This window comes from Thunnus maccoyii, chromosome 2 (assembly GCF_910596095.1).
Source record: "Thunnus maccoyii chromosome 2, fThuMac1.1, whole genome shotgun sequence".
Lineage (NCBI taxonomy): Eukaryota > Metazoa > Chordata > Actinopteri > Scombriformes > Scombridae > Thunnus > Thunnus maccoyii.
In genome coordinates, this window is record NC_056534.1 from 35,481,199 (window position 1) to 35,495,646 (window position 14,448).

General features: G+C 40.0%; 1 protein-coding gene across 3 annotated transcripts; it reads right to left on the reverse strand.

Annotated features, from left to right (window-relative positions):
• Positions 1 to 1,491: 1,491 nt before the first annotated feature.
• Positions 1,492 to 10,821, reverse strand: slc25a38b (solute carrier family 25 member 38b). 3 transcript variants are annotated; one of them, XR_006092682.1, is made up of 9 exons: positions 10,137 to 10,821; positions 9,727 to 9,823; positions 6,599 to 6,723; positions 5,728 to 5,812; positions 4,960 to 5,139; positions 4,211 to 4,379; positions 3,804 to 3,967; positions 3,347 to 3,625; positions 1,492 to 3,241 (listed from the first exon to the last, which is right to left on the reverse strand). XR_006092682.1 is itself a non-coding variant. In XM_042396102.1 (8 exons), exons 2-8 carry the CDS (start codon positions 9,739 to 9,741, stop codon positions 3,503 to 3,505), a joined length of 861 nt encoding a protein of 286 aa, XP_042252036.1. In that variant the 5' UTR covers positions 9,742 to 9,823; positions 10,137 to 10,821; the 3' UTR covers positions 1,492 to 3,502. The 3 variants fall into 3 exon arrangements, 2 of the variants coding, with proteins under 2 accessions (XP_042252036.1, XP_042252043.1); XM_042396102.1 differs by having other exon boundaries at positions 1,492 to 3,625; XM_042396109.1 differs by lacking the exon at positions 10,137 to 10,821 and adding an exon at positions 9,939 to 10,124 and having other exon boundaries at positions 1,492 to 3,625.
• Between the last annotated feature and the right edge of the window lie 3,627 nt (positions 10,822 to 14,448).

The window sequence follows — 14,448 nt, forward strand, 5'->3', positions numbered from 1 at the left end:
CGTTATTAGCAACGTTATTTGCCATGAAACTGGTGTATCTGACCATAAATCTCTTCTGCACTAGTATTCTGCACACTGTGGCTCCTCTGAGAGCTAAAAAACCCAAGATGACATCTCAAACCCTGACTTAATACTAACATCAGATCATTAAAGAATCCGCAGGGCTGAGCAGGAGCGGAGGGCCAAAACACGACCTACAGATCTTGAAAACTTAAAAAACTTAATGAAGACTTTTAACCAAGGGTTTATCACACCTTATAACATTTGCTGCCCTGAGAAAACATCCAGAAAAAAAACAAGAATTAAGATATTAAGGTAAATGTTAATTTTCTTAAATAAAATACAAATAAAGCTTTATCTGTTTCCAAGAAAATTGCTGCCACATATTTAACGGACTAATTTACCTAAAAGACTAAAGAACAGTGGCCTCAAGAATGGAGCTTATCTATGTGTCTAAAACATTTCAGTCACAGAAAAAAAGTATATTTCATTTTATCATTTCTATCCACATTTAATATTTATTTTCTACCTCAACAGCCAAACATCTGCAATCTTGACTTTACACATCCTCATACTCTCTGCATTGTTCTCTTCATGTCTTACACTATTTTGCCTCGTTTTTGCAAAGTTTTGATTTTGTCGTCCCCCGCCGGCTGTGGGTGAACGGGGACCCTCTGGTGTACTAGGCCTGGGCTGAAGGAGGTCATGACCCCCAACATCCAATAAAGAATCACTGTGGAGCTTTAACCAAGGAGGGAGAATTGGGACTTTCAGGACTCAGCTTCATCTACAACTGAGTTTTATTTGTTATTTTAGTGACATTAACTCTGCATTAATTCTACTTTGGAACGAACAATTAGCAACACTTCACTCTTGCTAAAAAGGTAAAAGATTAGTTTAAAAGTGCCCAAATGTTATTTACATCTTTTAAAAGGATGCTTTAGATTTTTTTTGAGAATTTGTTTTGTAAAAATATTTTCTATTTTTTACATTTTCAATATTTTGAAAAGGTAAAGTTAGTGTTTTGATTTTAGTTTGAAGTTATATTGTCTTTCATGTATCTTTCAAATCAGTTTAGAAACCACAAACCTAAGAAAATGTCTGATCATTTTATTACATTTTATACATTTAAATATTTGATCAAATGTTAAAAAATTGTAAAAATTTGACAGAAATTTATTCCTGTAATTACAAACTTTTACAGTGTAAAAACCTTTTTTTATACTTCTGATATTTGTGTGAATGAATGTTTAATTCCCTTTATTATATTTAACATATTTTGGTTATAATAAGCTGGTTTTGGTTGTGTGACAGTCTTGATAACGTTGAGTAGCAGCATGCTCTGCTTTCTTATTAATATGACTGATATTATATTTCTAATATACAGTAGTTGATATGGTTTATAAAATAGTTGCTGTCTAATAACACAGCATGTTATATTCATTAAAAATATCAACCTCTTCCTCATTTCTAATAACAAAAAAGCCAAAATTACATGAAAAAAAAAGCAAAATTTATTAATGTTAAAAACCGACAGGCACAGCGTCTGAGCCGACAACATGCACAGACCAAATATCTACAATAACAATGACCATATACAATATAGTCAGGACAGACTGAGACAGGAGTGGTGTGATGATGAAGATGATCTGCTACGTAAGACGTCCATGTGTGTGAGTTACGGCACGTTGTGGGTTCACAGTTTAGATGCACAGTTTGTGTTACACAGCAAACGCCGAGGCATTTCGAAATCAACAAAGGCCTTTAAAAACAAAAACAAACAAACAAACAAACAAACAAAAACACGTTTCTCATGTTCAACTCCACCGCCTCATTTCTCTCTTTGTACCAGAGGAAATCTGTCGAGAGGCTTCAACATATCCAATTGTTAAATAACACTAGAAGCATCCTGTTATATCACAAATCAAACTGTTACCAATATTTCCAGAATTCTTCAGCATGTTTAAACTGCTGATACACAATAATGCTTTTTCCATTTACTTATAAAGACAAGTCCATCAATCTCCTTCACTGATGAGACCTTCCATTTGGCATTTTTACTATAAACACTTATAATGTATAAATAATATAATCACTCTTTTCAATATATCACCTCTTTTATATCAACAATAATAAATTATATTAATGGAAAATGGCACGCTGTACAAGCAACATAAAAATATGGTCTTCATTTGTTACAACCAGTGAGTCAAATATTTACAGAGCCAGAAAGAGGCTGGAGGATGAGGAAAGAGGAAGATCCATCTCTCTCCAGACTGATATAGATTCTGTATAACTTTTATGAACGTGGTAGCACAGTGATTAAACGATGCTTGACTTGCAAGCTTAATGTTCTGGAAATATGCGACGGGCTACTCGTTAAACTCTGATAACTGAAACAAAATAAGATTTCACCCTGTCACAGAAATATTTACTTAATGTCTAGAAAAGAAAAGTCAAATTAGAAAAGTGCTTCCTTACACACAGGAAATAAAATGCTAATTGCATTGCTGTTTTTGTGCTAAAGTCCTAAAAAAAAAACTAAAAAAAGCATTTCAATTATAAAACTCTTCACAAAATCCTGATCTGACTGAGACGTCGTCACGAGTCTGGATATCTTATGGCTACGTTATTAATTCATTCATTTTTTTAGCCCAGATAAGATTATCAATATGTCTTTAAAAAAAGCACATCTGGAGTCAAAAATGCACCACTGTTGTGTAAAAAGGTTAAAGCATAGCATCGTTTTGAGCAGTACGGCAACAAAGGCTTTCTTGTGATTAATTGAAGTTATCCTAGATTTTCTTCCCATAATGCATCTGTGTGAGTACTTGTGATTGTCTGAGCCTAAAAACAAATTAAATTTCCTGTCAGCTTGTGATGAACATCAGTTGGCGAGTAAGAAACATTGCTCAATCTTACGCACGTTTCATAAATATGGCAGAAGCCGGAGCTGCTCTCTCTGCAGTGCTTTGTTTTCTGTTACATCAGCAGGTCTTCAGTACGGCGGCGTGCTGAGTGTCCCGTCTGTTTCCACACCTCAAAAGGCGACTACGCCGCCCAGAAGACTTATAAGCCCTCAGTCGGGTGCATTTTTGAGCGGTAGCCGTACCTCAGGGCGTCCGAACGTGAAAAGTAAGAGAAGGAACAAGTTCACCTCACAGCGGGGAGCGTCACTTCAGTCCAAGACTGACTTGAGAGTGTGTCAGGTGTGTTACGTCACAATCTTGAACTTACACGCCTACAGATACAAAACAGGCACATTTTCACAAACATTTAAATACTGTATCAACAAAAATACACGCACACACACGCACGCACACACACACACACACTGCATTCTTACTCTCTTTTTCTTTCTCTCATTCAACCACCTGGTTCCTCTGTTCAGAATCTTGTCTCATTAAGCTCCTCCCTTCTCTTCTTGCATTGAGAAAATATTTCACTGTCTCTTTCAATTTCATCCTGCCTTTGTTTTCTTGCGGCTCCACGCCGTCGTTCTTCAGGATTTGAGGCCCATTCGGGCCATCAGCTGCTCGTAAACGGTCCAAGCCATAGCAGCCATCAGAGTGCGTCGGAGAGACCTGGGTACAGCCCCGCGAAAAAACCCGCGCAGTCCGTGCTCCTGAGGGACAGAAAAGGCATGAAAGCTCAGCGTGATATGTTACTGATGTAACAACAACCCTTAATATAAACCAGAATGTGTTGCTAACAGCGCTGTACACTGAAAACGACCTTGGCTAACCCGTGCACATGCAGCAACACAAACAGTTGGCGTGCTGTGATTAAATGAGCACACGCACCGCGTAGATGTAGCGAATGGCGTCTGATGTCCTCCAGTGGGACGGACTGACTTGAATGTGGGTCTTCACCACGTCTGCAGGCTGCGTTACCAGCGACGCCAGAACACCCGCCACCACCCCACAGCTGAAGTTCACCAGCGGGACGTAGACCGATGATGTCACCTCTGACAGGAGATAAAACCAGGTATCAGGACGAAGCAGAAGAGTGTTAGATGTGGGGTTTTTAAACATGGAAAGTAAAGGTGCTTTTTTTTATTATGCTCTGTATAGTCCTGTGCCGCCTGGGGAACAACGGCACATGAAATTTAACACTGTTTACAATAAATCTGGTTGATTCACTGTGGAAGCAGGATGACCTCTTTGCAGTGTTCTGCTCATTTGATCTCCTACTCCAGCGCAGCTCTCACCTTGAGGCATGGCCCTCTTGGCCTGGCTGTAGAACATGACGTAGATGCCGGAGAACGGAGCGTCTCGGAGCAGCGTGGCGGTCAGCCCTGAGAACAGAGCCCTGATTCCCTCGGTCTCATACACGCTCCTCAGAGCCCCGGCCACACTCACGTAGTTGTAATAGCCACTCTGAAATGTACGTACAAACATATAAAATTAATATGGAACATATTCATTTACACCTTTGCTTTTATGTCACTCAGAAACAGTTTTATCTACAGAGACTGCTGCCGTAGACAACCGGTTGTAAATTGTAGTCATTCATTTATGGAGGCTGGTGGAACGTTTTTTAATTGAGTTCAATGTCTGTTACTCATGGAAACTTCACGGTTCATTGATCAACACTTCTGCAGTGTCATCCAGCCAATGAGAGCCATGACTAAGAAGCAGAGCTCCTCATAAACGAATAAGCTGAAGGTGGACAAGTCATGAGAGAGAATATGTAGGTGTTGTGAATTCATAAGAGATTTAAAGGAACCCTGTGGAGTTTTTGACCTCTAGTGATGCTATGGAGCAGTTTTTCTTTGAGTGGGTCCCTGTTTCTTCTTATACAGGTGGACCAACATGCACACAATGGTTTCACATTATTCCACTGATCTTCAGGTTGTAGTAATATGCCGAGATATGAATCAATGATCCAACAGTCATAAAAAAACAAATCATACGGCACGTCTCAGCTCAGACGGGCTCTGAAGAAACTGTCACTCACCTCAAATCGCGTCTTGATGACAGTGAACGGCAGCATGGAGACCCCGGCCACGGCTCTGGCACCCGCTCCGAGCAGAACGGCCTCGCCAGCGTTGGGTGCACGGTCGAGGAAAAAGTGCTGCTTCAGCGAGTAGAAGGTGCTGAAGTAGATGCCCACCCCGGGGATGCAGCGCACAAACGACTGCCAGAGAGATCAAAGTCTTAAACGTTTCTCTTACTCTGCTTTTTTTGTTGATGTGATGCTGTTAAAGGTGGTTTTGTTTTAAAAATACCAACCGATGGTGTAATACATATATTTTGACATGATAGTGTGTCCAGCTGTTTGTCATGGTTTGATAGAAGTAAATCCAAAGAGATATTCTAGTCTTTGTCAGCTTTTCTTGAACAGAGAAATTGTACTACATGGATAAGTTTCATAATTTGTAGTATGTGACATTTAAAGAACCGGTGTTTATGATTTAGTGACAGAAGGCCTCCTCTCTAGAAACATGGCGGTGCAACATGGCGGGCTCCATGGAAGAGGAACCGCTTCCTATGTAAATATAAAGGGCTCATTCTAAGGTAACTTCTGCCAATAGATCCCCCTAAATCTTACACACTGGTCCTTCAAGTGTCTGCCTGGTTCTTAGAGTAAGACAGAGAGGTGATGCTGATGCAGGTTGAGAGTGTGTCAGTGAACAGCTGCACTTACAGATATGCAACAACAGGATTTATAATTACAGGAATGATTGTAAATGCTGCGAATAGAAAAACGTGGTCTGTTACTCACCGGTGAAACTCCCTTCCACAGACTGAAGAAATTCTCTGTCCTAATAACGTTGATTAAAACACTGAACATCCCAACCTTTGGAGATCTGCAAGATCAAATGTAAGAACGGTTACAGACACGTTCAAAAGGCGCAAACGTGTAAAAACATACATATGACATGTGTTCGCCGATCACGATCCGGACTCTTCTCGTCTTTGGTGGGATGAGATACCCGGCTCTGTGCAATCAGCTGACTCCTGCGGTGCATTCAAGAAACGCCGGAAAACTCAGTTCTTCTTTTGAGCCCCTTTGACTTTTTAGCACTTTGTTGATTGTTGCACTACTTCCAGTCGTTTCTTACTTTAATAAGAATAACAATAAGAATACACTCTGTCCTATGATACTTGAATATCTTGCCTCATGTTTCTGCCAAATGACTAAATGTAAATAAAAGACAACTGCACCTGTGTAATGTTTAAAATAAAAATCCACTTTTTGCTGTAACTGTTTCTGTCCTCATTGGAGGAAGTTGCAGCATAGCAGCCTGACAGTATGATTACATACATACACTAGTATGATTAGTGCTGGTCTGACTAATTACCCTATATGAGTCATAACAGCAGACTCAGGCCTGCTTTGCTGTGTGTGTGTGTGTGTTCGTGTTTATGCTTGTTGTTTTGTCACACGTGCCTGGAGAGCATGTCGCTTAACATGTTGTGTGAGTCAAAGTAACTAGATAACACCAGGAGCATACTGATAAAAAGTCTCTTGAATGAGAAAGACTTATGGACCCTGCTGTGCCTGCATCTGACGGCATGTAGTTGTAATGTGTTGTGTGTGTGTGTATTTCCATTTTCACATGTGTACGTGTGTTATGTGTGCACACACTCACCCCGGCTTGGCATTGTTCTGCAGTGTCTGCAGCCGCGTCTTGACCAGATCCAAAGGCTGGAAGAGAAGCGTAGAGCAGGTGCCGCTGAGAGAGCCACACATAAAGGCTTTGAGAGCTGGGTGAGCCTGAGGATGATGACGGAGAGAAGTGACAGGAGAAAGAAATGGCGGACAGAGAGCACAGAGAGGGGATGTGGGAATGTAGAGAGAAATCAGAATTATGGATAGAAAGACGGAGAAAGGGGATAAGGCAAAGAGAAATATAAAGGATTAGTCACAGTGTAAAATGCACCGTTCACCATCTTTCAGAGGGTCGGTCACTTCTTACTGAACGCCAGAGACCCTCTCAAAAGAGCAGGAAAACCACAAGTCTGACATCACAGAAATCTGCCCCGAAATAATGAACATTATCTCAAAGACATAACTGAGTTTAATATTGGGAACTATTTTGATAATCAAATCATTGTTTTAGTCATTTTTTAAGGAAAAATGCCAAATATTTAGTGGCTGCAGCTTTTCAAATGTGAAGCTTTCTCTGTCATACATGACAGTAAACTGGATCTGTTCAGACGTTAAGCTGCTGATCTGACAAAACAAGACATCTGAAGACATCAACTCGGACTCAAAGAAATGATAACAAGAATTAAAAAAAAAAAAAAAATCTGATATTTTATAGACAAAGCAAATAATTAAGCAAATAATCACCAGATAAATGGATAATGAAAACACTGGTTAGTCGCAGCACTACTTGTAAACAAGCTTGTAAACAGAGCAGAGGCCAGGTTCCCCCACAGCGGAGATGATGAAGATGTGCAGAGACAGCGCACGCACGCACACACGCGCACGCGCACACACACACACACACACACACACAGGGGCTGCTGGGCAGAATTAAAAGAGACTTAACATTATCTGTGGTTACATGCCTCATGGACAAACAAACAGAAAGGGCATAAGACACAGAGTTGGACGGAGAGACAGAGAGACACTGAATTCAGCTGCATCTGAAGGTAAACATTTACACAAAAAACTCATTAGACAATAACAATAACCACAATCACAACAAACACAGAATAAAATTTCTGCACACTGCATAAACTGTCTGCTATACAAACAACATTCAATACATACTGTATGTAGCTGCTGCACACACACACACACACACACACATGTGCCACTTTAACGCACACATTACACACAAGCACACACTCCTACCTTCCCCAGGCTGCCTGGGGTTCGGCTTGAAGAATCCTGTTTTTCCTGCATTTTGCCCTCTTTCACCTCTCTCTCTATTTGCTGTTACAAATAGCATATTATGAAATAACCTCCATCTCTCTCACAAACCTTCCTCCCTTCTTCTTCTCTCTCGGTCTCCCGCCAACCTACAATGCCTCTCTCCTGCTTCTCTTCCTCCCTCCCCCCTGTTTCGCAGCCAAAGCAGAAGCTTAATCCAGGCTACGTTTTTCTATGGGCTTCTATCTTTATCTTTTAGAGACACACTCACATATCTTTATTTAACCCCCCCTCACCCCCCCCCCCAAGCTCACTGCTAAATTGCATCTTTGTCAAATGGCATGAGTCATGAAATGGCTGTGTGTGTGTGTGTGTGTGTGTGTGTGTGTGTGTGTGTGTGTGTGTGTGTGTGTGTGTGGGGTGGGGGGACTTTAAATGTGGGTCACAGAAAATGTATGAAGTAGGAGTAAATTCACACAAGTTATTAAAGGACCAGTGTTCAGGATTTAGTGGCGTCTAGTGGTGAGGTTGCAGATCAACCAACTGAATACCCCTCCCCCCTCACCATGGACGAAAACCCACGGCGGCTGCGAAACTCACAAAAAACGCGAAAGTCCCTCTCTAGAGCCAGTGTTTGGTTTGTCTGTTCTGGGCTACTGTAGAAACATGGCGGGCTCTATGGAAGAGGACCCGCTCCCTATGTAGATATAAAGCACTCATTCTAAAGGTAACGAAAACACAATGATTCTTATTTTCTGTGATTATACACTAATTAAAACATAGTTATAAATATTATATTCCATTTCTGCTAAGTCTGTTCTTTTAGATGCCACTAAATTCTACACACTGCACCTTTAAATAGCCATTTACATGTCTGCTTACAATCACGTATCACATTCTCATCAGATTACTCTATCCATTAACACATTTCTTAATTGTTTTCCAATATAATTTACTACATCTCATACCGTGACACAAAATTACACACACTGTGATAAAGGATCTTGTCGATACTGCCCACATCTTGTTGGAGCTACTGTGCCATCGAGTTGGACCGGCTGTTTTTTTTTCTATCATTAATCAACCACTGACTGCTAGTTTAGTTGGATTATAGTGAAATATTTAAAGCTGGAAATGTGTAACTGCAGAAAACTATTGTACAGTCACAGCACAACACACACTGACACAGCATTAAAATGGGCAAGTTTAAAAGGACAGGTTCAACGATTTTAAACAACAGTCAGGTGCTCATATGAACATTGAAAGAGGTTTTCCTCGCTGTAATCATTCCTCCTGTTCACACTGACTATTGAATGATTCCCCTCAAATGTGCTTTTCACTGTGATTGGTGCCAAAATCCAGTGTGTCCACAGTCAAAAATGTATTTAAAAGTTTATCTGAAGCTTATATGAGGCTTCAGCAGTCTGAGTTAGTCATATCAAGTGGATTCTGACACATTTACAGTCTTTTTAGCGTCAAAATCCCTTTTTGTGTTTCCTCGGACAGCGTTTCCCTGTTGAGCTGCGGTGGAAGTATAGTAACAAAAAGAGGGACTTTAGCACTAAAAAGGCTGTAACGTTGAAAGATATCTACTTGATTTGACTCATTTGGACGACTGAAGCTTCATTTTAGCTTTTGACATTGTAAGTACATTATGAAGGATCTTCTAATGGTCAGTATTAACAGGAGGAATGATTACAGCAAGAAAAACTTGTCAATGTTAATTTTGGCACCTGGCTGTTGTTTAAGACAGACTTGAACATTTTGAACCTATCCTTCAACACACTGGTTTCGTTTTGTATGCGAGAATACATGCTGATAAATATGTGCTAAGTCACCCTCTAATTATCAGCTTCAGGTCACAGTTTGCACGATGAGCTTCACAAACAGACTCACCGCTGCTAACTCCATCCTCGAGGTGGATGCTGAGTCGGATGAGTCCAGTCTCTTCTCCCCTGCCGTCTTTGAAGCTGGTTAATGTCAGTCGACGTTACTAAAAGAAAAGGAGGGAGATTACACAGCAGCCATGAATCACATTTCAAAACAAGAAGGTCGTTTGCGAAGTCTCTTAAGAAACCAGATAGCAGCAAGCTATATTAACTAGCTACCGGTGTGATATAGTGAAGGTTGTGTCCTCTCAAGAGAAGCTATGCTGTCAAGTCAGAGGTTGAATCAAACCATGTTACTTTCAATGCAAATGCCGGAACATGTCCGCTTTAATAAAAGATCATCTAACCTTTGAACAGTTAATCAGATACACTCCTAGTTAGCTCTCAAGCTAACCTAGCGCGTTAGCTCCTCTTTACCTGACTTTGAAGTCTGTTAAGGACAGATGGAGGTGATGGTCACCCCTGCCAGCCTCAGAAACGACATGTTTCGTATTCACTGTGCCAATCTGCCCACGTTTCTTGACAGTCTAATGATAGTAAAACACAACTGTCCCGACTGAATACAGAACTTTCTGGTAAAGCTCGTTAGCTAATGTCGGTGTTAGCTCCTCGCTCCTGTAACTTATCTAACTTTAGTCCGGCTCTCTCCTGCGAAAACATGCAGCTTAGCTACTGCAGATGATGTCCGGGCGTGGGTCGAGTCCCAAAAGTCGTCTTTCAGTGAGAAAATGTAAACAACAGCAGTGGGTGGCTGTTAAACGCTGCTTGCTGAGCTGCTGCGCGCTGTTAGCATCTGGCTAGCTGAGTTCATCTCCAATACAGCGTCGTCACACAGGAGAAACACAGTATTCCACATTATTTCACCGGCTGCATTGGCTGGTTTGAAAACTGGGGTTAGTGTACCACATCTGCATTAAAATGCACTAATAGATGTAGAGTATAGAGTTTATAATCTGCCGTTTTTAGTTAGAATTTCTTATAAAACAAACTACGCATGTGTAATAATAACAATGACCTCAAGGTGTCACTGTTGTCCCGCATGTCAGCCCCATAGACTGTATATAAAGATTATATTATTATTAGGGCCCGAGCGCTGACCAGCGCGAAGCCCTCTTGTATCCAAAGGAATTATTTATTATTATTATTATTATTATTATTATTATTATTATTATTATTATTATTATTATTACAACTCTTTGATCGCGAATAATTTCGACAAACATGTACCAAAACGCACGAAAATTGGCGTGCGCGTCAGTTCTGGTGTAAATGGCAGATTTTAACGCTAATTCATTAGTCTCGCTAAAAGGCGGCGAAAAATGGCTCGACAGCGCCACCTAGACAATTAAGAAAAGCGAGCCCCACGATATAGATTGTCGTAGAACAATGAGATTTGGTGTGCAGATATATCATGACCAGACGCACCAAAACTCTCTTGGAGCTGTACCCTAAATCCAACAGAAAGTCGGCCATTTATGGATCAAAGTTGCGATTTTGACGCCAATTTTGCCATTTTTAGCCTGCGTACTTTAACGAACTCCTAGAGATTTAATCTCAGCCACTTCAAGTTCAGTCAGTATCATCTACAGGCGTTGGAGATGAAAGGTTATCAAAACGGTGAGTTTTCGACATTGTTTAGGGGATGTGGCCGGGCGGTGAATTTCGCTCCTTCACCGTGAAATTTGAAACGGCCATAACTCCAGCATGCACGATCCTGAGAGACCCAAACCTGTTGTGCTTGGAAAGAGTCCCGCCCTGAACACATCCATATGTCAATATTGGATCTAAGTCATAGCGCCACCTACTGGCAAAAGGAAGTTACATGTTTTACACTCTGACGCTCTGTGGGTCGCACGGTGATGGGATCCACCTCAAATTTACTCAGAATAGCCTCAAAACCTTGGAGATCTTATATTATGTAGTTGGTGACTTTTCGTCGAAAGGTGTTGCCATGGCGGAATTTCAATTTCTCGCCATAAAATTTCAAAGCCTTATAACTTCACTCCACCTGATCTTTTCCAAATTTCATATGCTTGTAAAGCGTCCCGGCCTGAACACGTGTTCAGGCCCATATTTAGTGACAGTCATAGCGCCACCTACTGGCATGAGGAAGTATCATGCGTGATTCTTTGTTGTATTACTCGTAGGAAATTTGGCCAATGCACCTGAAATTGACTCAGCTAAGATATAGTGGCCTTAGTGATGCTGCATTTAGCAGGTCATGACCTGGCAAACTGGCTCCATAGCGCCCCCTATGAAATTTCAAGGAAGCAGCCCAAGCAGCAGGCAAAATAGTGGACAAAGGAAGTGATGTTTATCTCCTTCTTGCACTGTCTGAAAACAGCCCGGATCAGAACACATCTACATGCGAGTGACACCATTTATTTTTTTAATCTTTCAACCAGTTATACTATAATTGGTTGAAAGATAAGATGATAATTCTACTTTATGTTAAATAAAGTGCTTGGTGAATTATTATCATTATTTTATTTTAATGTATTTATTTATTTTTTCCTTCTCTTCCCTAAATTGTATTGTTTTGTAATTTACCTAATTTCATTGTTCTTTCCTCTCTGTGTGCTCTTGGTCCCAGGGAAGGTAGGGAGGGATAAGGGCTGGGTATAATGTGGGGTAATGTGTGACTTCAGTATGTTTATATATGTTTATATGAATGCAAAAAGTCCTTAAATAAAGTTATTAAAATAATAAAGTGTTTGGTTAGTGTATAACAGTTATACACTCATGAGCACTTTATTAGGAACATTAATCTAATGCAATCCAATATGACAGCTCTGCCATAACTCCTGGAGTGGTGTACTGCACCATTGAGACTGTCCTCTCTGGCTGCATCACAGCCTGGTTTGGGAGCAGCTCCAAGTAGGACTGCAAAGCCCTGCAGAGAGTCATCAAAGCTGCCAGAGAGAAATCATCAAGGACCCCAACCACCCCAGCAGACCCATAAGACTCTTTTTACTGCTTCCAAGCCGTATAAAAGCATCAGAGCCAGATCCAGCAGGCTCAGAGACAGCTTCTTATCTGCAAGACATCAGACTGTTGAACTCTGGGACTTAGTGAACACACACACACACACACACACACACACACACAGACACACACACAGCCACCTCATGACTCATGCTGTTTGACAAAGATGTCTGGGTCATTCACTCAGGTTGTGGCATGTTGATACATATTGGGTTGCAAGATATGCCCTGTCTCCTTCTCCTATGAGTATATTTCATTTTGAAAGGTCATTAAGCTCTTTGAAATCTGAAATTATAGAGTTGAACTTGTTAACGTAAATTTTCCTTATTTCACTGAATGCACACCAACGTGCAAAACATTGTATATTTTTTATATATTTTAATTTGTCTCTTATCTTTCTCTTCTCTCTCATTTTATTATAAACTCTAATTGGAACTAGAGCTCGAAGCCAAATTTCACTGCCTTCAATGTTGCCATCTGCTGTGTTTCTGTTCATGTGACAATAAAAATCTCTTGAAGCTCTGGAGTGCATTCAATTGAAAAGTGTTCCTAATATTTTGTCCAGCCCATTAATATACATGAGGACGGCAAAATATTAGGAATACTTTTCAATATAATACAATCCATTACACCAGTTCCACCAACTACGACCTCAATAATAAACATAAAGTAGAATTATCACTTTTCTGACAAACGGAAAATGTATAAGCTTCATAAAAGTAGAATTTATGGCAGAGCTGTTGGATTGGATTTCATTAGATTACACAGCTGTTTCTAATAAATTGCTCAGTGAGTGTGTATGTCATGCAGTGTATTACATGGTATCATTTGAGCAAATATTCATCAGTTATACTGCTTAGATAAGAATTTTTAAAATTAAAAGGTTTAATAACTTGTATATATCATGTTTGACTAAGCAAAGTAGCAAGCAAGCAAGCAAAGTTTATTTATATAGCACCGTTCACAGACAACAGTCACAAAGTACATACTGTATGTCTGAATACTATGAAGACCCAAAGTGTTGAATATTCAATGAATAAATAAAACATCATGAAATCAATCAATCATAATAATCAAGTACAGACAACATGGAGTTGTGACATAATTCAATGCATTTCATAAAACTCAGCTCATTATCATGAAATATTATTTCAACCAACTTCTTTTGACAATATCATTTATTGCAGGTTATTTTTATTTAATTGCAGCAGTTTTTGTTTCATAATTATGGAGCTGCTGAAGATATTTTAAAACTTTGTGCTCACAAGATAATATGTTGTGCCCTTAAGATAAACTTTTATTTTGTTTTGTTTTATTTCAGAATGTTTCAGTCACAGTGTTATCTGTGACTGGCTGGTAATACTGAACACTATGGGTCTCTATGGGCTTATAAGATGTTTTTGTAATTTACAATGTAAATATGTGGATCCCCTTGCATCTTAGTATATAACCCACTATGTGTTTTAATTGCATATGTATTTTTTTTAATCATCCACAGCGCTCCATCAGCAGGTAATCTGTAAGAGTATCAGACATCTGCTGCTGAGGGCCTCTACTGTACATACTAACCTTCTCTACCATAATATCTCCCCTCTTACCTGCCGAGTATCTATCACAGCACTCTATACAGTAGTCACTAATACACACATTTAGCAAAGAAGGGGCAATATTTAGTTTAACACAAGTGAAACTGTAGGTTTCCTTAACAAATTAAAGTATTTGGCTCAAGAAGCGACTCCCTGCA

Bases quoted from the DNA above. Each gene is read 5' to 3' on its own strand.
- slc25a38b (XM_042396102.1), bottom strand. The intron at 5,813-6,598 runs GTGAGTGTGTGC...TTGATCTTGCAG, and splicing joins CAGAACAATGCCAAGCCGGG to ATCTCCAAAGGTTGGGATGT. The intron at 3,968-4,210 runs GTGAGAGCTGCG...ATCTCCTGTCAG, and splicing joins CAAGAGGGCCATGCCTCAAG to AGGTGACATCATCGGTCTAC.